At 39.2% G+C, this 23,687-nt stretch overlaps 1 protein-coding gene across 2 annotated transcripts in view; it reads left to right on the top strand.

The window, feature by feature from the left end:
- Positions 1 to 23,292, top strand: part of MAPK11 (mitogen-activated protein kinase 11) — a 31,464-nt gene extending 8,172 nt beyond the window's left edge. The window contains exons 2-12 of one of the 2 annotated variants that reach the window (XM_010581284.1): positions 4,720 to 4,849; positions 5,814 to 5,872; positions 7,004 to 7,115; positions 9,599 to 9,628; positions 9,761 to 9,808; positions 12,186 to 12,300; positions 12,424 to 12,495; positions 14,094 to 14,173; positions 17,782 to 17,860; positions 19,160 to 19,333; positions 22,622 to 23,292. In XM_010581284.1, the coding sequence (XP_010579586.1) occupies positions 4,835 to 4,849; positions 5,814 to 5,872; positions 7,004 to 7,115; positions 9,599 to 9,628; positions 9,761 to 9,808; positions 12,186 to 12,300; positions 12,424 to 12,495; positions 14,094 to 14,173; positions 17,782 to 17,860; positions 19,160 to 19,333; positions 22,622 to 22,695 (858 nt within the window). In that variant the 5' untranslated portion in view covers positions 4,720 to 4,834 and the 3' untranslated portion in view covers positions 22,696 to 23,292. The remainder of the gene's footprint in view (positions 1 to 4,719; positions 4,850 to 5,813; positions 5,873 to 7,003; positions 7,116 to 9,598; positions 9,629 to 9,760; positions 9,809 to 12,185; positions 12,301 to 12,423; positions 12,496 to 14,093; positions 14,174 to 17,781; positions 17,861 to 19,159; positions 19,334 to 22,621) is intronic. The other variant, XM_010581285.1, reaches the window with a different exon arrangement.
- The last annotated feature ends 395 nt before the right edge of the window (positions 23,293 to 23,687 follow it).

Genomic DNA, 23,687 nt, shown 5'->3' with positions numbered 1-23,687 from the left:
CTGTATCACCTAGACCCCATCTTGCTCCAGGAATGAAGAGAACTTACTAGACCAAACACTGCGCTCAAGCTGAACTTTTTTCAGGCATTGTGGGTAGTACTGTGCCCAACTAATAAGCCCTCTCTGAGCCCAAAGCATTGGGAAGTTCAGGGACCGGCTGTAGTCCAAGAGGACCAGTTGATCCCAGGCAGAGTTCTTCCTGCATTGGATACTGAGTTTACTAAATAGGATACAAGTTGGCTCCATGCATGGTTTGTTAGATTGGGCTCCCACAGGCAGCCCTCCAGCTGTGGAAGCAAATTTGATCCTGAAGGCTAAGTAGCCATCGCTGAATAGTGTACTCCTAATCCCCAAAGCCCTGAAGGGTCTGAGCAGGCTGCGCACATGAATGGCTTGTCTGTCCAGTATTACTGCTCTGTAACCACAGAGGATAAACTGACCATGGATACTGGGGAAAAGACTGTATGTATGGCCATGTTTATAAACATCAGCTACCAAAAATCGATGCCCCATCAACAGTCATGAAGTTAGCGTGAAGCTGCTATAATCCTGTGCTTTCTGCCTCCTGAGTTTTTGGACTGCATTAGCTTCCTATGATCAAACTTTTCTCTGAAACCTTAGGAACTGGGAAGATGGGCATATAACTGGAGTTATGTATTTCATCTAGTGGAACTTCAATAGAATTATTAAATATAGGAGTTGACAACTCTGAAAAGGTACGTCTAATTTAAGCAACGATTGAAAATCACGCTAAGCAAAAGTCTCTAATCTGTGTGAAAATGATGCCATCCCTGTAAGCAGAATAATGGCTTTTTATCCTTGATCTTGGAAAGGACAGATAGCAAAAAATGTGTCATAACTGTGAAGGGTTCTGGGTCAAGAATGATCATATCTGAAAAAGCTGTTGCTAAGATTGTTACAAAGTTGTTTCTTGTAAATTAAAAACAAACAGTAATAATTTTGTTTCTTTTTAAATTATGATAGAAAGTCTGTCTAAAGTGGTGTTCTCGTATTCTGCTGAGGCATGCGAGCATGCTGCTTAATGATGATGTCAGAAATACTCGCTGATGATACTTATTTTCACTGCCTACAACAAATGAAATGCTAACAGTAAAGAACAGATTAGAGATGGGAGACGATATCCCTTTGTAAGTATCAAAGTTTATCTCCATCATACTATTCTGTCCAGCTACATGAGGCAACATCGTAATCAGAGGTCAGACACCTCAGAATAAATAGTTTCAAAGGAACTCAGGAAACAGTAGCTGAACCATTGGAAGGATGATTTGTTTCCAGGTACAAGTGAGTATATAAACCAGGTATAAACACAAGTGGTTGGCCAAAGCTGAAGCCCATAGAAAATAACCTTGCAAAAGAAAAAGGCACTGTAAGTTGCCAGCATTTGTTTGTGAGGCGATGCAAACACCAAGAGACTGGCAGAGAAGCCCTCTCCAGTCTCGATGCAGGAGCAGGGAGGGTGTGAGCTGGGTGTCATGCGGGGCAAGGGAAGGTGAGGGCCTCTAACCCTTTTCTTCCCTGTTAAACTAGTTAACAGCTTGGGTTTGTTTTGTTGTTGTTGTTGTTGGGGTTTTTTTGTTTTTGTTTTTTTTTAAGAAGCTGTTTTGAATCATTTTAGTTGGGCTGGTTACAGGCCCCCAAGGAAGGGTTCGCAGGTGCCAAGCACGGGGGGGACCATATTTTTGCCGTGACTGGGACTAGAGATGTCCTGTCCAGGGACTACTCTGAAAGCTGAACATTCCTGGGGAAATAGCACAGAAAAGGAAGCAGTTCATCCTGCCACTTATCAGTGTGCTTGGGGGACGATGAGGGATTCAGGGGACAACCCAGATTGCAGCTGTGATGATATAACAGCAAGAGGGGGAGACCGAGCCTAAAATAAAAGGCGTAAGTGTACATGGGGAGGAATGCAGGCAGTGGTCTGCCACTTGCAAAATGTGATCGCAGAGGCAGTAGCAGAGATCACAGATGCAAGTCATCCTTGAATCTGACAAACGAGAGTTCAAACAACATGAAATCTATTTTTTTGAATGCTTCACTGTTAATAACTTGAATTATGATGGTGGTAAACCAGGCAAGGAAAGAGCCTGAAGGCATTAGCTCTCTCATTATCATTTGCTGCAGTTTCTTGACTGCGGAGGAACTCATTTAAACCAAGTCAGTCCCTGGCCTGTGCAGCTTCAATTCTTGATTTCCCATTGGAGGTCCCAGGACTCAAGATGCCATTTGTTTTCTCTTTCTTTTTTTTTTTTCCCCCTCTCTCCTTATGTGCTTCCATCCTTAGTCTAAAAAGCTGCTGTCATAAGAATTACTGAAGCTAAAAAAAATAGTGCTTTGTACCATCTGAAAGCTTTGCAGCCTTGAGTCATATGGAGGGTAAAAAGCAATCCATCTTAAAGATCAGTAGTTTTTAAACCACTGGAACCCACATTTGACCTTAGACCTGGGAGGAGAGGGATGTTTATCATGATAACAGTATTTAAAACCTAATTCCTCCTAGCCTTATATAATGTACACAGTATTTCACAAACCGGTACAAGCATGAGTGGGAAGGCTTGTGAATTACTAGAAGAGCTGAGATGTTAAGCACAGACTGCTGTTCTGGGCAATGTTATTTATTTATCTGGATAGACATTTCCTTTTCCACTGGAAAAAAGTTGGAAAGGATGTAGAGAGTATGTATTTGTGAGACTTGGCAGTGTTCTCCAGTGGCTTTGTTGGCCAGGTTTACACACAAGGCAATTATATCTAATCTTTCTTACATTAACAGCTAAGCATTGGCTTCCTTTTTATTTCTTCAGATTTACTTGTGCAACCTTCATGTTGTCCCTGTGGCCAGTCACGTGGAATTTAAGATATCTCTGTTGTCAGTTCTTCTCACACCGTTCATTCCTTGAGCTGCTCCACGTATTTGAGCAACACAGCATCCTCATATCCTGAATAACTGTGACTCTACCCTACTGTCAGAACAAGTGTCTCTGTCATATCCCTTCCACCCACTCCTCAGAGTGATACCAGTCTTCTCCTTCCTATGCTTGCTTGCTTCTGCTTGGGGAATGCCCTTCCTGTGGTGCTCTGCAAAGCCACAACCCTGTACACTTTTAAAATTTCCCTGAAGATCCACTTCTGTGATGCTTGCAAGAAACTAGCTAAGTAATCTGCTTATCTATTTCATTTATCTCATGAGTGACTCACTCCTTCCATGGTGCCTCAAGAAACATGTTGATTAAATCTCCTTCTTCTTACTCTGGTTTTATCAAATAAAAATGTTGCTGGACTGTGCCCTGCATTGGGCTTCACAGAGGCTGGGTGAATTCTAGGCTAACTGGATCACTATCACCTTTCAGATGCCACTCTGTTCTTCCTGCCCATTTGTTGCTTGTATCCTTTGTTGCTTCTCATTAGAAAACACCACCTTGTCCTCCAGCTGCCTGTAGATAAAGAGGCTTTGCTCTTTGCTTGGCTCTTCATGACTTTAGCAGAGCACCAGATATGTATAGAAGTCCACCTACTTGGAGCTTGGTGTATTAGTTTGGGAGCTATTCCATGCACAATCAATGTTTTTTGTCTCTAGCAGGTGTCTCCTACCACAATTTGCAGGAGTGTCTAAAACACTGTTCATAAGGAGCTAATAGCATTTGGTGTGACTGTTGACTGTGACTGTCACCCTACTCCATGCATTTTTCATGTTACCTAATTTTCGTGTTTGTAACTCCAAAAAATTTCTGTAAGATAAACGTGTCTGAGGGTTCTTGGCTTGCTAATGCTCTCTAGCAAGCCTAGATAGTATTATCCACTTTAAACAGATAATTTAAAGGTATTTTAATTGAACACAATTTTAACTTCATGGATAAGAGTAACAATTGAAAGACTTTTTTCTTCATAAGAGAAGGTAGCAAACTGAATCTTTTTATAATTGTACTGTCTCGTGTCATGAAGTAACACATACAGGGATGATTTTTATTCCTGTGCTACATAACAGGCAGCATTTATGTGTCGCTTGTTGTGCCTTTCTAATGCACAAAAAACAGTGGGTCTCCCTTTTGTGCAAATGGTGATGTGTGTATTTAGTGTCCTCTTCAGTAGGGCATCTCCGTCTATATGAAGTTAAACGCATGCTGTGTGTCAGCAGGATCTGTGTGCTGAAGTGTAAGATACGTACCCGTTGTTCACTTCTTACCAGCATTTCCCAAGGAAACAGTATGGCCTTGGCTATGTCGACATCCTAATTTGATACCAGTTTTATGGCGCTATTGTCTAGCAAGCTAATGGTCACAGAGGTAATTAATATTGCTAGACATAGTGGCAGCGTTCCTCTAATATTAGTAAAGACTCCAGTTTGTTCAGTAAGACCTGGAGTTTGGATCCCCATATTCCCTCTGAGCCTTGCCTTGGGGCTGCACTAATGGAGCTAATTCTCTGCTTACTTTTCCTGCCATATGGGGAAGGGTTACCTGGGGATGAGTCTGGAACATTATCGTCAGCGTTAGTAATTTGCTAGATGGAAACAAGGGAGCTGTCTCTGAAGACTCAGCGTTACTGCTGACTATCTCCCCCGGTTGCAGTCCCTGAGCAGAAGGTGAAAGAGAGCAAAGGAGGGGGTAAGGGCCCCCAAGAGACTACGGGTTTCTCCAGTGAACGAGCTGAGAACTTTGAAGTAGAACATGCCATCAACGTGGACTTTTTCTTTTCCTCTTCTAGTTCAGCTTATGATACCAAAACAAGACAGAAGGTGGCAGTAAAAAAGCTTTCAAGACCTTTTCAGTCCCTTATTCACGCGAGGAGGACCTACCGAGAGCTTAGGTTGCTCAAGCACATGAAGCATGAGAACGTAAGTGGAGAGTGAGTTCTTTCCCTTCGGATTTTTATGACAAAAGTTTGCAATACAGGCTTAACTTCCGTTAGGTACAATCTTTTTCAAAAAGTATATCCAACTCTCTAGCTATCCAAGATACCTGGGCCTAGCCATCTTACGTGGAGTGAAGTCACTGGACTTCAAAGCAGAGACTTACAGTAAAAGGCTGCCTTTTTACTGAAAAATGATCTAATTTCATCTTGATGATGCAGCTAATGAAATCCAGAACAAGTGGTCCTACTCTTCCCTAACTAAAGTAATAAGTGTGTTCTGCTCACTACTGTTGGATACCCTTGAAACGTCAGTCCAGGAAAAAAAATACCTCAGACCTGCTTTTGCTGAATTTGTATTCTGTTGAGAAATTAAGGGCAGATACTCTCACTGAAATTAACAACAGTGTAATAACTAGATGAAAGGTAGTAGAACTTCAGGGCCCAAATAATTGACTACTATTCTAAGTTTATGTGGCAAACAGTTGATTTCAGTGGGAGTATCCACCTGCTTGAAAGTAACTTGATGAATTGAAGCCTGAATAAAATATAGTGGATTGAAAAGTATCCTGGAGAAATTATGCTAAAAAAGTTAAACAACAACAGAACACGATAACCCATGAAATTGTGCGTAATCTTAAGTATAGCAAGCATACAAGCCATGTGTCAGCTTTTCTGTAACAACGTTACTTTTCCTGCCTTTATTTCTGATTGTCTAAAGTCTTGTTGTAATAACTTTTTGAATTAACATAATTTTCCATTGGTCATGGAGATAGCTGAGGCTATACCTGTATAGAACACCTACTGTGCCAGACATACTAAGTTTTCAGGATGACCATATGTCATATTTTTGTAAGTTCCATCCCAAAAATGCTAAGCACTGTCAATACTAATTACATGTTGCTTTACAGATTTCTAAAAAATAAAATGTCGATTCCCTCATCTTTCAGGTTATAGGATTGCTAGATGTTTTTACGCCTGCAACATCAATAGAAAATTTTAATGAAGTGTAAGTAAAATTTTAAAATAATTCTGACTACTTAGTAATTAAGTACCACTCTGGTTTTAAAAAAGGAAGCACATACTTTTCTAAAAGACTTGCAGCCCCAGTTAGCTTTGTGTGAAGAACCCAAATAAATATTTTTGCAACTTTTCCACAAAAGAGGAGGCAGGAGGATGGGCCTCATTTTTGTACTTTTTCAAATGATACTTAATAAGATTATAGGTGTATGGTAAATGGTTTGATGCTGCATAAATGCCAGTAAACTTGAAACTTTTTCAGTTCAATTACTTGTTAGCTGCAGATTATTTTTTCACAGCTAGATGGGATAGTTCAGGAATGCAGGAAAGTATTCTGTTGGTTAACTGAGACAAGGTAAATTTAGGCTAGCTTCCTGACTAACCTAGGACTGGTGTATTTTGGTGTTACTCAAACGTATGATTTATGCTGAGTTCCTCTTGGTTTACATCATGTATAAGCACTTAGGTAAACAATTTAGCAGAAGAAATAGTAATTAATATTTTTTTGTCTCCATGTAAATTAGCGGCCAAACCCCTTTGGCTCTGGGGCAAAATTACACAAATGAGAACTGGGTATGATAGATGCATACTTTTGTCCCAGCGCTGTTTTTGGAAAAGAATCAACATTTCTGCAAAATTTGTCACAAAATAAAACTTCCAGTGGGGACAAAGAGGCAAGTTACACAAAACACTCTTATTTCAACCAATCCAATGTTAACCTCCATCACCAGATATTCTGGGGCCTTGCAGGTACTGTAGTTTTGGTGCCTCAGACCCCTGCTTTGATGTTGGGTGAGGCTTCCTATTCATCTCAAAATATGATGCGTTCTCCCCTCACTGAGCTGCTGTAGTGTGTCATGGTGAAAACAGAGATAACGGTTTTTAATGTACCGTAAGGATTTTTCTTTTTCATGATGTTAAATCTCACAGCTGTGATTCCATTATTAAAGCTCATATCTGACTTAAAGGGCATAAACTGTGTGTTAGTAGAAAATGGAAAAGGAACCTACATGGGAGTGTGTAGTTACTCTTTAGATGTTCTGCTTTTAGAAGGATTTACATTCTGTCATTCTTAAATGAGGTATGTTTCTTTGTTTTCTTCTCTCTTTTATTTTCACAGGTATCTTGTGACAAATTTAATGGGTGCTGACCTCAATAACATTGTGAAGTGCCAGAAGTTAACGGATGACCATATACAGTTCCTCATCTATCAGTTACTTCGAGGTCTTAAGGTACTGGCTGAACTCAGGAGTTTTAGAGTCAGCAACCGAAATGTTGTGGTAACAACTGGTTCATTGCTCTGACAGTACTTAAACACCTTTTTTTGTGTCTTAAGAGTGCATAGATAGCAGCAATCATTTCCGAAATTATCAGATCATTTTTCTAACCAGAAATAAAACCCTAAGCCTGCCAACATTTACATGCGCAATACATGTGAATACTCCCCTTGAACATTAACTTTAGATTAGTGTCTATTTAAGTTATTATTGAAGGAGAATCACTTGCTATATAGTGCTTAAGTGAACGTGTTCTGTAGCGCACAGTGTGTGTTTTAGACATTTCACCTGTCACAAAAAGGTAGTGAAAAAACTTCTGAAGAACGTGACATTTATAAAGAATGATATGGCAAGTAACTCACATTTGTGCTCTGAAAGACATGAGCCAGTTTGAAAAACGACAGCCCTGATTTTTGTAGAGCATCACATGGGAGAAGAGGTAACCAAGTTAGTTGGGCTCTTTGGGAAATGCCTGGAAGTAGAAGTTTATCCTAGCAATGTACAATGTTGCACACAATCACCTAGGATTTACTCTGCCTGTGAAGTCATTGTTTCCTTTAGTTGTATCAGTTAAAATTCATACAATTAGATAACACAGGCAATTGGCAATGAAACTGTAGCAAAATTTTCTTCCAAAAGAATTAAAATATGTATCGTTTTGCTGACATTAAACATGTAAGTGTCTATAAACAGGAGAAGATGTAGAAAATGCTTCGCATTACTAGGTGATAAGTGTTTTCTCGGACCAGTGTTGATTTTCCCAGGTATAAGCAAAAAGAAAAGAGAGGGTTCAGCTGCTTTGGTAGCTAACTTAACAGTAATTGATATTTTAGGCATGGACAATATGTTTGAAAGCAAGCCATGGTAAATACTGGCTCTGAAATATACTTATTACGTGATTTTCAGCAAGTCACCTTGTGCCTGAGACAGTAATTCTTATTCATGCATGTGGGTTCTGTCAATTTAAGTGCAGATTTTAGTGAATAAAAATTGCAGAACTGAGCCCTTAATTGCTTTGTCTCATTTACCTAAGTTAATAGCTTAATTAGGAAGATGGATTCTGGAGTTAATTATCTAGCTTGCGATTTTGAATATAAGGCTATGTTGTGTCAGGGCTAAATAATAGTAAGCGTTGTGCTCTAAAGGGAATATGAACCTCAGAAACGCACTCAGGTGCATCTCTGGCTCTGTTTTGAAGGGGAGGGGTTGGTGGTGGCGCCTCTCTTCTGGAACTGAAATTCCCATGCCTCATTAGCGGAAGAACGTTCGGTCATACGTAACTCCTCGCTTACATCCGTGCCGGAGCCGTGACGGCGCGTGTTCGCGTACCTGAGGAAGCTGTGGGCTCGCTGGCGGGCGTGCTCAGCAGTACGGAGCGCAGGCTTCGCAGCCCGCGGAAGCCGTCCGAGCAGGCGAAGCGTTAGCCTGCAGCGGCGTAGGTTGGCAGGCTCCTGAGCTGGCTGGTAGAGGACGGCGTGGCGGCAGCGGAGGAGCTGCTGTCGTCCTCTCAGCAGCGCAGGGACGCGGCTGCTCTGTCGCCGGCGGTGGTCTGGTTTCCTCCCCGTTCAGCCGCGAGCAGCTGTTGGGAGGAGCGCGCGGGTGGCCCTGCCCTTCTGACGAACAGCGCGTAGGTCTGGAGCAAGAAGAATGCCCTCGGGTTTTCTTTGGGTTTTCCTAGTTGATATACAGGTTTCGCGTGCAACCTCTGCTCCCCAAAAAGAAGGTGAATTCACCTCTAGAGAATAGAGAAGAAGGTTTTCAAGGTCTTGCTGGTCCTGGTCGGTAAGATCATAGAGAAACTGGCTGTAGATCCTCACAAGTGAACAACAGGCAATTACAGAGTAAGCTTTTCTCGATCTTTGAGTTTTAATGTTTTATGTAAAATAGCAGAGACACTAAATAGCCACTGAAATACCGCTTTGGGTCCCTGCTTTGAAAGTGGACCTGAAGTAATGCTGTGGCTTAGGTGGGTATTTTGGTCACTACCCTCTCCCAGGGTGCCAGTATCTCTCACCCACATTCAGCGTTCGCAGTATGGGAAGGTGACTTACATCATCTAGGAGTCAACCATACTGCTCCCTAGGCCACTGCCTTCACTGAGCCACTAGCTGATCAGCGTGGACATCCAGATAAGACTGGAACAAATTCCAAGTTGGTAAGAAACTTTCAACAGAAGAATCGCTACAAGTGCTGTCTTTTATGGTAGAATCTAGTCCTCAGGGTTACCTCTCTTGAAATATCCAGCTCTGGATGAGACAAAACAAGGAGGTTTTGAAGTTCGTCATAGCTCTGTTTGATCTGAAAATGTAGTGTGTCATAAGTCTTTTCTGTACATAAAACAATCAGTCTCAGAAGTGAAAAGATATGACACGTGACTTATACCTTCCTTCACCTCTAACTTCAAACCTTACCTTTTTTTTTTTCTTTTTGTTTCACAGTATATTCACTCAGCTGGAATCATCCACCGGGTGAGTTCACTCACTGCGATAATAAAAATGAACAGAGTGTGTCCCTCTGTGCATCAGATGTGTTACTAAGACATAGTTATAATATACTTTAAAAGGTTAAAATCGTACTTGACTAACTGTGTTCTGCTACAGGACCTGAAGCCCAGTAACCTAGCTGTAAATGAAGACTGTGAATTGAGGGTACGTATCATGCTGTTGTAAAAGCTCTCCAGATGACAGTTTTCTGAGAAAACATTAGCTACCATTTTTATTTCTGATTCCATTAATTTCAGCTGTTTGCTACTGTTGATCCCCTGGCATAGAAGACCCACTTCGATGAACATGGGTTTTTCTTCCAAATGTTAATTTAGTATGAACACAAGTATCTCTGCAAAATGTTCATCCCTAGTTTGTGGCAGATGGTACATAGGCTAATAATTTGGCCCATGAGTACTTAACTGAGTATATCTTGGAAGTTTGACCTGTAACATGTATCTGCATCTGCCATGTTTAGATGAAGCCTTGTAACAACTTTCATTTTTATATCTATAGAATATACAATCTAAATTAAATAATGATATGAAAAAGGTACCAGTATTACCAGTTGCATTATTAGTTGCAGGCAGTAAAAAAAAAAACCAACCCTGTAATCCACACTTCTCAAATGCTATTTTCACGTACATGTCTATATAAATACATATCTTTGTGTATCTGTGTGATACGATGTTACATAATAAGCATGAGGCTCTGGAGAAGGAAAATAGGTCTTCTAGCTTTCTAAGCCTTTAAGCCTAAGAATGAGAAGTTTAGCATTTTTCCATGACAGCCAGAAACATCTTTCTCCCTGTGACTGAGACACTGATGTAATCACTTTATTCCAGCTGCGAGGGATTTAAGAAAAGATTCCAAATACTACCAGATCAGCAAAAAAATCACAATAGTGAATAACAGCAGTGCAGTTAGGTTCTCGCACTAATCCGGATCTGTGGTGAGAAACTGTAGTTCCTGTTTGGTTTAGTGACACTTGCAGATGCTCAGCAAGTTTCATGATTATCCCTTTAATGTCTTCATGCATGTATGTTCAGCATCTGTGAAATTTTATGGGTCATCTGGGTCTGATCATGCACTCTAAAATGTGTGCTGTATTTTTGTACTGGAGGTAAAGGAGACTTTTAATCTTTTTTTCTATTATTGTGGTATCTGTGTACCTCCCTCCTAGCATTTGTTGCACTGCTCTTTGCTTTGTTTATATTTATAGCTTTACTTCCTCTGATACCAAATTATTTTCTAGTAGAACAAACTAGTGGATATTTCCCTGTACAAACAAAAAGGAAATAGAAGCAAAAAGAAGGAGAACGTGTGTACACATTTGATAGAAGGGATCAGCTATTAAAGAAGAATACTGCCAAAACCCTTATAAAAATAAGGGCATTAGTGTTTGAGTTTCACGCCATTATTCATGCCTTGTTTGCCTCATACTTTTATTTTTGCTTATTTAAGAAATAAATAATGCTTTTAAAGTATATTAGAAGTAAATGTTAACATGTTATTTATACCTTAATATTTTTCTTTAGGCTTTTTATATCTTTAAATTGGATTATAACTGAGGAATTTTGAATTATGCTCTTAAAATTTTTTTATTCCCAATGATAAGGATTAGCTATCAGCTTAATAAATAATCCTGGATCTCATCATGGGAGGTTGCCACTGATCTTAATTCACATTTCTATTTGAAGAGATGCTAACTAGCTCAGATGACTGATTTAACGAACAGCACTGAGGCTCACTCAGATGGTACCCTTTCACAGCAGTCTCTCTTAGAGTTAGGGATACCTTTTAGCTCTATAATTAGTGGGACATACACTAATCAAAAAATAGAAAGCAAAGAAATGAGCAGGAAAAATTGAATTGAAATAACTTCCTGTCAATGTACTTAGCAAGGGAGAGCGTATGGAAGGGAACATTTTGCTATCAAGCCTATGGGTAATCTGTGAACCTAAACAGCGTTCCTTTGTTGTTTCGGGGGAGAGTTCTACCAAAAACAGATGGTATGTGATTTAAATCTACCTTGTTACTCAGGATATATGTTTCTCTCCTATTGGCATTGGAATGACTCGTGATTGGGGTAAATACTTAGATAGACATGAGAGGGAAACAACAGAAATTCTGCAGATTTGTGGTCAGCTCATGTGGTGCTTAAAATGGCCAGTGGCACTCACCGTTGGCATTTTACACAAACATCCCTGTTGATAGTGTTTCATTTTTTATAGCAACAGTGCTTATTTTTAGCAAATGAATGTCAGTGGAAAATTGAACTTGAGGCAAAATGTAAAGTTTGCCTTAGAGGACAAAGAGCCAGGCTCATTGCAGTGGAAGCATTTTTATGCAGACCCGTAGGCTGCGGGGATGCAGCAGGGAAAGTGGACGAGCTCATCCACAGTGTTGCTGGTTTACTTTATTGATAGTGAGAGACTACGGATAAACTCAGAAATTAGTAATGGGGAAAATCAGTACCTATAACAAAAGTGAAAAGGGATTTTTAAAATTTTTTTTTATTTTATTTATTTTTCTTCTGTAGATTTTAGACTTTGGTTTAGCTCGACAAACTGATGATGAAATGACTGGATATGTTGCAACAAGATGGTACAGAGCTCCAGAAATTATGTTAAACTGGATGCACTACAATCAAACAGGTAAACTGTGAAGACTTGCATTTTGCTACAGCTGGATATAGTGATCGTTTTAAACCAAGAGGCAGCTCTGTTTAAGGATCTCTTTGATTCATCGTACACTTTTCTCTCTCTGGCTTTTGGCAGTTGACATCTGGTCAGTTGGATGCATCATGGCAGAGCTGTTGAAAGGGAAGGCCCTATTTCCAGGAAATGATTGTATCCTTAACATAAAACATAAAATGCAGCTATAAAAATACTCTCTAATTCCTCCTTTTTTTTCTAATGACTTGAGTGTTTCTATGGAAATGTTTTTGGGGTAACAAACTTCTAAAACAGTAAAAATTTTTGCTAATCTTTCAATTTAGTGTATATGACACCTGAATATGAGACCCACTGGTAGGAAAAAAAAACAGTAACAGATGTTCCTAAACAACAAGTTACATTTATTCTTTGTTGTGTATCTGTATTTAAATAATAACCTAGTTACAACAGAGCAGATTTCTTCCATGTGTGTATCTTACTGAAATAACATACGTTAAAACTGAAGCTGAGTAAAGGCAATGTTTTTTGATCGGCTAATACAATTTAAAAAAATAGAACTGCTTTTAGGCTGGAAGTCTCTAAAATACAAACAAATTAACTCTTAAATAATAAGTGAATTAATAGGCATATTGTGTCCTGTTATAAAAAAAGCCAGCAGTTCCAGAAATGCCACAGGAGGAACAAAACCCTCTCTTTTCTTCAGTGCTGTGCTGTGGTCCCTGCTGGAGTGTTCAGGGGTTTCCATTGGCGCTTCCTGTGCTGGCAAGAGAAAAAAAAAAGAGCCGTTGCTGAGGAGAGCAGTAAAATAATAAAAGAAAACTGAAGAAAAACACATAATGAGGAATGAGGAAACAACTGCATCAGAGGAGGAACGCTTTTAATATGGGAAACAAAAGCACATTCTTCTGTACGGAATATTGATGTTTCTCACTATGCTGAAACCCCTCAAAAAGCAAACACTTCTGCTAAAATGACGCCGCTGCCAGGTGCAAAATAACGTGACGTTAGAATTGCCTGAAAAACTGTTGAGAGCTGAGAGACTAAGTCTCCCTGTTGACCTTTCTATTGTGCTCAGCATCATTAGGTGCTATTGTAACCACAGGCATTGTCCAGATGTTCATCATCTGGATGATGGCTGTGCTTCAGACTGACTGATTACATGATATGAGGTATTTGGAAAAATCAATACATCTGGTTTTCAAGAAATAAGATATTTTTTGCTGTTACAAAATATTGTCTACAATTATATTATTACATCAATTTAAATAAAGCCGTAGAATAACCTCGAGTCTCTAGGAAAAACGTAATATATTTTACAGGTCATATATGACAATGAAAAATTAACATTTTCAAAACAGATTTTTAAAGCTACCAAATAAGAATTTGGCACTTACCAGCCCTCAGATTAGTAATCTAGCCCTGTGTGCTCTATCGTATTAGCCTGTTCTTCAGAAGTCCCTCAGATCACTGAAACATAAATGTCCTGTTAAAATTAAGCTTAAGAATATCTTAAATTGGTAACTAGGACAGGAAAGCAATATTTTGCATGCACCTTTCTCACATACAGGCGCATCTGACAGATTCATGTAGTACAATAGAGAATTTGATACTCAGAACTAGGTTTAAGCAGGAATGAATTGGTATCCTTCCATGGACTATGATGGAATTGTCTTGCTGAATAGTTTTAAACATCTTAACTATCTGCATGAAAGCTCATTAATTGTTTAAACCCAGAAGGACCATGTGCTCTTTATTTCCCTGAAATAACGCAGATATCGATCAACTAAAAAGAATAATGGAAGTTGTGGGCACACCCAGTTCTGAACTTCTGAAGAAGATATCATCAGAACATGTGAGTTCACAGCTTCATTCGGTTAACTGACATTCTATCATTCTTTTCTCTAATTGTCATCGTATGTCATTGCTTGTGTTACACAGATACTCTGATTTGGAAATGAGCGAACACTTTAAAATGATCTCTATGCCACCATTCAAAAAATATTCTTTTTAGAGGTATCCAAATGCCTTGACTGTCAGCTGGATAATTTTGACAGTTGTTCTCATGTACTCAGTTTTTGAAAGGGGTTTTGCAATTGGTTCTGATGATCTTTTATTGTGCTGCTATACTTATAATAAAAAAATTCGAACTGATGCTCAGCTCAGAGCATTATATTCTTGCTATTAAATCTGATGTCTCTGTAATTTTTATACTTTCTGTTGCTGTAAGGGATCTAAACAGAGATACTAGAATCAAATAATGTGTGTTCTGCACAAGTGCTCTTATATGGATCCCTAATTTGAAATTCATATTTATTCATCTCTCTGAATGTTTGTAGTGTGAGGTCTGCTTTCATGATATCTGTAGTTAACAGTGTGATTTTTGACTTTCCATATGACTTCTTTAAAAAAGTAATCTAGTAAATGAACAATTTCCACTTTGTTTCTCAGCTAAAGCTACACTTAAAGGATTCACTTTAAGCAATAACCATGGATAGCCAGCTGAGGAATGAGATGGAGTATTGATTAAGGCAGGTGATGGGCACAGTGTAAAAATTCAGATAAACAACAGCACACAGATACCTCCTGAGCTGAAGCTGAAGCTTAAACCTTTTCTGTATACACCTCAGACTAATATTAATGGCTGGTTTTCAGCTTGTGTGTATATTGACGGGTTTTCTTTGAACTTATTAATGAATACACTAGTGGGTTAAGTTAGCAGGAGCAGTAGGAGAGCCAGAGCAACACTGGATTTCTGGAAGGTCCAGGGATAACAAAACCTCATCAGCACAGGCCAATGCACAGCCCCAGAGTTTGTGGGTACTCAGCACCTGGGAATGGCCGGGGCAGGAGGAAGATCCGTCCTTGTGCCAGGGACTGGATCAACCAGCAACTCTCAGACTGTGCCATCCTAAGTGTAGGTCCTTGTGTAGCCTCACAGGTCCTTGTACAGCCTTTATGTGTTATTAAGATCCTACAGTTTTTGTAGTAACGTGTTCAGAGTAGCGTATACAAATGTGTGATTTACCCACAACTAGTCAGTTTGTGAGCTTTTTGATTACGAGATTAAGCATCTTAAATATTTACTGAAGATAGTATCTGCTTTTGTCTTTAATTTCTTGTGTTTCAGAGCATACCTCAGTGAGCTACAGGAATGCCAAAACTGTTTTACTGGGGCTAATTATACCTTCAGAGCACAGGGAGAACACAAAAGCCAAGTTAATGATTGGGAGTGCTGCTAGGTCACCTCTGGGCTGCTGCTGCCTCGTTAGAGGAGCAATATCAAAGATACATACCTTGCTTGGAGGTACTTGCCTCTTGCAAGGGAGTGTCTATTCTATTCCTTCATTCTAGTTCTTTACCTTGTAGTTTGGCCTTATTGTTTAGATATTTCTTAATGCAGCTTTCAGTCCTGGACAATTTTTTCCATTCCTCTAGCAGCAAGGTCAGAGGTTTTCTGAAATGCCAAGCCTATTTTCAGTTATAAGTAGAGGATTAAAGAATTGGAAACTAAATGATCAACCTCATGGGATGTGTCAGCACAAGTTACTGAGCTGTTTTGTCAGTCTTTCATGTTAATACGGGTTTAAATGGTTATTGCATCTCATTACTTTCAGAATAATTTAAATGTTTGGATTCTATTGGTTGGGTTTCTGTGGTGACTATATAAGCAGAGGGAAGAGGTTGGTAAGTATACTTTGATGGGTCTGTGTTGTTTTCAAAGGACTTCTGGGCAAGGTTGGAGATAACTTTGGCTGTATCTTTTTCAGTCATGTTTGGATTAGTGATGTTAATTGATGTCTGCACAGAAACAAAAAATCCACAAATCCACAGATGTTTGTCATGAGATAAATTTACCTCTTGTTTCTACCCTAGTCCGTAGCTTCCATGCAAGAATGTATGACAGCCCTCTTTTCCTGTGCTGTTCATACGTATGTATAAACCAATGCCCTGGAAGACTTAACTCTGATAGGAGCTGCGCACCCTGACCTTCTAGCAGGTGTTTGCTGCCTTTATGAACTTTAGGGGCATAAAATAGGTGGAGTGAAGCCTGTGTTTGACTAGTCTTCAAACATCATTCTCTGCATGACTGGCTACAGCTGCTAGGAAGAAATCATCCTTTTAGAAAGCCTTGCTGTCAGCCCATAGAATAAAAAGGGAAGATGCTAATACAGTTTTAACAGGTTGGGAACATAATGCATGAAGGCTTGCTTCTTTTAGTAAGACTCTGAAATGTGTCACTAATAGGAGTCTGTAGTTTTGATAGAATATACTTACATCTTACAACAAGCAGAAAAAATAAATAGATCTGCCTCGTTAAATTAGAACACAGTTTGAAAAGAGACTGTGCTATGTAATGATTTAAAATATCTTTATATCAGTTCATCATAGCTGCAGAAATTAAGATGGTGGCAGACGGAACAGTGTAGGGAACAGGATCTGTTTCCCATGTGTAGCTGTAGGATTGCACAGATGATATGTCAGAGTATTTTATAGTCACTTCATGATAGTCCAGAAGATAGTTCCACAATTCTCAATCTGGTATCTCGTTTGAAGCCATGGAGCTGCTTGGGATGAACACCTTTATTTCCTTTGCTCTCTTCACTAGGCCAAGAATGCTTAGTTAGCCTCCTGCAGATAGTCTTCTAACAGGATTGCTAAGTGTGCAGGGAGACATCCCAGTAACACGAACATGTTTTAAAAGGATTAAGGTTTGTTCAAAGACCAGCTGGATTTTTTACAGAGCTGGGGACAGCTATTTGCTTCTTCTTTAACTGTTCCATTTCAGAAGTCCCTGTTCTGTCTGATCCCAGCCCTTAGGACCAGCATTCAACCTCTTCTCTTGCTGACCTATCTACCTCAGCCCAGAAATCCGTAGCTCACGTAATGTCAGGCTCCACGCTGACATTTGTGGGTCTGATATGTGGGTAGGCTTTTCCTATCTGAGTTTGTATGAGCCTTTCACAGCCACAGTGATAAGGCAAGCTATAAATTCTGTTAAACATCTGACGATCTGCACCCTGGGAGTACAAGGATTTATTCTTTGGTTAGTGAAGCTACTGTTTGACAGAGGAGAGAGAGGAGGGAGGCACGCGGATTGGAATATACCACTTCACTGAGGGTAACTGAATGATCATTTAGGTTGCAATTTCTGGTTGAATGTTACATGCATGTGCTCCCTGGGGATATACTGCAATGAACCAGTAAGCTCAGGTGAAAACGTTAAGTGTGAATGCATAAGCCTTAGAGGAAAATATACCCATTTAAAACTCTCTTGCTTATTGTGCAATATATAGGAGTGACTGTTTAAAACAAAGTCATACATTATGGTTTTATGTAAAGAAGGTTTCCCATGTATAAGAACGTAAAAAATATTATGTCTGGTTTTTTAGAGTTGATATGGTTACTGTTGGGCAACATTTAACCTCTGTGCATGTGGTATGTATATTGATTTATTCCTAGGCAAGAAAATACATTGAATCTCTTCCACATATGCCTCAACAGGATTTGAAAGCAGTGTTTCGTGGTGCCAATCCATTAGGTAAGAAAGTCAGCCTGATAATAGATTAAATTTTTCACTAACATAGGAACTCAAGCCTTCCTTTGCTATTTGAGCCCATATAATAATGATCAGACCAGCAAGAAGAGCATTGCTTAACCTTTCATCCTGAGATTGTTTTCCATTCATGAAGCCTGCCTCTTTGGTTTCTGGGGGAACCTCCTAAAGGAAAACAGTCTGTGGATGAAAAGCAAAAGCCATCTATGTATAGCAGGAATAAATAAAAGCGTCATGGGGTCTAGATTAGAGACATCACTTCTGGCTCAAGAAGGCCATGAGCTGTAAATTGCTAGCGAGCAGAAGAATATACTGGGAAGAATAGCTGCTTGAATGGCCCTTTTGAGTATTATTTCCTAGGAATATATTAGCCATTGTTGGACACAGGATACCGGGCTAGAGAGACCTTTGGTCTGATCCTGCACAATTGTTTTTATGTCTAACCAATTGGTTCTGCCTGTCCAAAAGAGATTTTTCTGCGAATGATTTCTTGTGACATGGCAAAGGAGACGTTTGAGTCACCAGAGTCATCTTACTACAGTGCCTGGTCAGTTCCATTGAGTGCACATTAAAACACTGTATATAGGGAAGTATTAGGAGTTAAAATATATTGAATTCGTTCTGTGTATTAAAAGACAATTTTAGTTTTACAAATAGAAGTAGCTGTGAACACTTTCTTATAAAAAATGGGATTATTTGTGTGATGTCCATGACAGCATGCTACATATTAATATCATAAAGGCAAATTAATGACAGTGCTTATATGAAAGCACTAAAAATCATTTTTATATATTTTTTAAACCATTATGATAAACTTTCCATATAAAACCAATTTCAACCGTACAGATCTCTCTCATTTCTAATATTCTGCAACTGTCAACTTCAAACATGTTTTCTTTATGCTGGGTCCTGTAAAGTTGCTTTAGGATCCGGACCAAGTTAAGCACATGATGCACAACACAGGATATTTAACTTTTACGCACACAGAGATCTTTTCAGAATGAAGGTCTTGGATGTCTGAAGAGGTGAATCAGATATCAAATAGACTATAATGAACCTTCATGCATACCACAAGCAAACCAGAAGCTTCCTTCAGCTCTGAAAATTGTACTCATAGTATAAAATCTTCAAAACTTATTTGTTACATTGCCTAAATTTTGTGGGTTTGCCAATAATGTTAACTGTGTTTAAGGTCAGTGAGAATAGATTGTGTGTAAAGAGTTGCCTTCTCTATTTTTAGATGGTCTCTTCTGGCTTTGCACCACATTTCTCTTTTTCCCTTAGCTGTAGATCTTCTTGAGAAGATGCTTATATTAGACAGCGATAAAAGAATTACTGCCTCGGAAGCACTTGCTCATCCATACTTTGTACAGTATCATGATCCGGATGATGAACCTGAGGCCGAGCTGTACGATGAGTCAATAGAGAATAAGGAGCGAACCATAGATGAATGGAAAGGTAACAGAATTGCACACAGTAGTTAATACATGCAGCAGAACAAAACTATCCTTAAATAACAGTTTTCCTCTGTTTCTAACCAGAACAATTTGAACTCTTAAGCCTCGGGGAAATAAGATAAGTCTATGTGTGTGCCTGTGGGAGTGGAGAGGTAGAAAGGGTTGTGTTCCCTCTCTAGATTTTGCTCCCTTCCCCCATTCTATCATCTCCTCACTAGATTTCCTATAGCGGGTTTAATCTTAACTAAAAGCTGATGCTAGTTACCACATAACCACACATGCTGTCTTGCTTTTAGTTTTGTAGGTCAGATCCTCAGCTGAAATAACTGTCCTAGGGCAAGTGACACTATTTCGGATTCTGGTGTAGCTTTGTTCAGAATCAGAAATGAGTATTTTTCGACATAGATGTGTATTTTGTTAATTGTTGTTTAGATAACCAAGTAATTGGGATTAACAGATAGACCATGCTATTGATCCTATTTGAGATGAGAGTTGATGATTTTACTTGGGAGTGACACCATAAAACCCATCCTTGAGTAATACTGCAACAACCTTGTTTTATTAGTTAATTCCATGCTTGCATCATGATCATATTGCACTACAGTATCACGGAAGTAAGGTGGCTAAACGTTAAGTTTGCAAGTACGCTGAAATGTACAGTCCAATTTCATCATTGTCTAATGAGGACATACTAAAAATTCCTTACTAGGCATTTTAAATTGAGAGCAATGTTCTAGAAAACTAATTGTTCCTGTTTATCAATAAAGTCCTCTCCGTGGCTTAAGATGAAAAAAAAATATAAATATATATATATAAAATAAATATTCTTCTGTTTCTATCTGTATATTCTGTAAGTTTTACTCCAGAAACGTTTGATAAAAATGTATTAGCATAGTGGGTAGGTTTATGATGAAAAATACTGACTTCTCATGTCTCACTCATGCCCTTCCACTTGTGCCATGTTTTATCCTGGGCGTTGCAGGCGAGACAAGCAGGCCGACTACAGCAAATACATCTTAGAAAGATAGGAGCAGGGTGATGGGTCTCTCTACAATAAAGCAAACTCCTAGAGCCCTGAAAAGGGTTTTCTGGAAGCCTACTACATCTGTACAAACAAGCAGGATTGACTGGTATCGCTTACTCCTTACACGTGCTCTCTTCTGCAAAACCTGGCAGCATACAGCACCACCCATACATCTTGTTTATTGAGGGGCATGTTCAATTTGCTGCTGTACTTACAAGTGGATGATTTGTTTTCTGCTACTTTTGCAGTTGACGGAGTCTTTAACAGGAAAGTTTAACAATTTCCGAGTCATGAAGTTGATTTCTGTTTGTGATGAAACTCCGTTGAAATTATTTCAGGAACAATCTTAGCTTAACACTTTCTGAACTGAAATGAGGAGGTGGAGGTGAATTCTCTAGGATGGACAGTATCATATTTTTCTACATCACTGTCCTTGCTGGAACTACAGGCCAAATTCCTTCTTTTATAGAGGGTGGGGAAAAAAGGCCTGAGACAAAAATCTCAAAACTGGCACAGGACATGCAGCTCTTCCTCCTGGCCATGTTTTTATTTTGGGGAATAAACTTTTTATTTTCAAGCACAGTATGTGCCACATTTAAGTAAAATGACATGAAAGGTGACCATTCACATAAAATGTTTGCATTTTTGATAAAATATTGAGCCAGTTTCTCAAGATGTCAATGGCGTATTTCCCCTCTTTTTCTGTTCAAATTAAAAATCAGTGGCTCTTGATCCCAAGGGGGACTGAGCACCAAAGTAAAATGAGATTTCAGACAGTCTTACGTGTTGTGCACTTAAGAGTTTCCTTGGCCTCCACTGCACACTGCTGAGGCTTGCAGACCAAGCTCATAGATTTCTTTCTGACATGTTTAATCAGCTAGAAAATATTTCAAAATTTTAGAGGCCAAGAGTAGGCTATTCAGAGTTGAATGCTATGCACTATCTCTCCTTAGCTGTTGCTCCAGTTGCACATATCTCAGCGTAACATCTGTACTCTCTGCTGAGCAGGTGGCACAAGAACCGGGTTAGGAGCTTCATAAACATACCATGCATGGCCAGCAGGAATAATTCCTAAAACAGTTCCAGGTGTCCGATTTGTGAGGACACTGGCTTCCTCTGAGCTCAGTCAGGACCACTCTAGCTCCTAGCTGGCTGCCTGTGACCAGATGCTACTTAATAGCCGCAACTCAATCACTGGGAGTCACCTAACGAATCCTTCCACCTCAGGGGTTCTGCACACAGAATTTCTTTCAGAGAAATCCTTCACTGAAGCTGGCATGCTGGTCACTGTATGCCATGCTACAGCATAAGAGAACCAGAGCGTAAGCAAGATTCAGCCTGAAGATTTTTACATACTTTTTAGAGGAGTGCTAGGTCCACTTGCAGGTGTGGCAGCTGTCTCAGACAGATCTGTTTAATAAACAAGCTAATAGGCACAAGTTTGATATGATTTAAACATCACTGTTTGGAAAACAGAACCTGAAGTAATGCATTGTTAGCCATATATTTATGCGTGAACAGGATTTGGTCCTTAAAATACAGTATCTAACTTGAGAAAATGCATAGGAGGTAGCAGCTGATGACATACTCCATTACTGTGCAAGGCACAAAACAGGACGTGATTGTCAGCGTGACAGGATAAAGGGCTAGAGCAGGGTAAAATAGCAGGGAATCCATGTTTCTAGCTAAGCCCTTCATGATGAAAATAGAACTGTTACATGCTTCTAAGACAAAAGACAATTTTTTTAAGAGGACCTTAAAATTAAGTTAGTTACAATAAAACATGAAAAAGCCCAAAACCTAGATCCCAAGGCATTAGCACAGAATTGCGAGTGATTTATGTTGAAGGCAATTGACTGAGAGATGATAAAGAACATTCTCCGCAGTTAAAAGTGTACATTTTAAAACCTGTTCTGGTGCTTTTAAAGATTCCATTTTCCATTGCATTTTGTCTTCTGTTACGTCATTTTGGCAGGTCATCTGACAGCATAATTGATGTTTCCATTTCAGGGCCTGTGTGTTTTAGTAATTAGCTGAAGGGGACAGACATGTTGTACAATAACAGTATTTGTGAGTCTAATTTGTAATCTGAGGTTAACAGAAGGATTCCTAGTGAATTCAGTCTATTTTTGGATCTGGACTCTAAAAAGGCTGGGAATACAAACTAGAAGTCACATGCATCCATAGAACTGTTTTCTCTGGAGTATTTTTCTTTTTAAGAGAGTATCACCTAATTCTTTTCTCTCCCTTACACCCTCTCTACAGAACTTACCTATGAAGAAGTGATTAGCTTTAAACCCCCCGACTTAAAAATGGATAGCCTGGAGATAGAACAGTGAATACAGGCAGCTCTCTTGCCTTGCTGCACTAGGAAGACTGTTAAAATATAACCATACAATTTAACCTGTGGTCAGACGTAGATTTTACTATCCAAAGATGTTGGAGAAGATGTGGAAAAGCAGATGCATTATACAGAAGCCAGATGTTGTCCATTTTGGGGGGGGAGGGGGTTGCCTTGTAATATGAATGTATTCCCAACTCACAAAGGGTGATAAAGAACTGCTTCAATCTGACAAAATTATGCACTGAGTTCTGTCAAGCTGTGTTCTGCATGTTTCATTTTATCAGTTGTATTGCCAAAATAAAGGTGACTTTTAAAATTTATTTTAAAATTGTACATTTAAAGCATGAACATATACAAACATAAACATAGACGTCCATACAAGCAATCAGTTTTTTTCTGGCATTTTATCTGTCCATTTTCATATTATTTATAGTTAGTGCCTTTATGAAGAGAGGGCGTGGTAGTGAGATAGACAGAATATGCATATGTAGTCATATCTGTGGTGGTCTTACAAATTTACTGGATGTCTCTCAAGCAATCTTAACACCAGTTGAAAGTCAGTAAAAATAAATCTTTGTCTTCTGTTGCCATTCAAGTGTCTGTTTTCATTATTTTTTTAATCTGCACAATACCCATTTGTGAGACGATTTTACTTCGCGATAGTACTCCTAACCATGCCATCGGTGGAGTGCTGGTGAACTTACCCAAGTTTACAAGAAGGTGCCCTGAAGGCACTGCAGCAGATCTTTGTAGTCTTCTGCAAGCTTCAGCAAAGGCTGTCACAGATGGCGGTGCAAGAGAACTCAGTTCAGTTCAGAGCTTTGAATTCAATATTCCTCATTGTCTTATTTTCCTTCACATAATCCTTGGGAAAATAGTCTAATAATTGCCATTAGAAGACATGACAAAACAGGAAGATTTAAGAATTTGTTTGTGAAAAACAAAATATCCGTCTCCTCAGGGTTTCTTTTTAAGCAAAATTTTAAA

Source organism: Haliaeetus leucocephalus, unplaced genomic scaffold (genome assembly GCF_000737465.1).
Source record: "Haliaeetus leucocephalus isolate CR32 unplaced genomic scaffold, Haliaeetus_leucocephalus-4.0 Scaffold763, whole genome shotgun sequence".
Classification (NCBI taxonomy): Eukaryota; Metazoa; Chordata; class Aves; order Accipitriformes; family Accipitridae; genus Haliaeetus; species Haliaeetus leucocephalus.
Note: the sequence above shows the minus strand (reverse complement) of the source record. Positions and strands in the feature narration are given on the sequence as shown.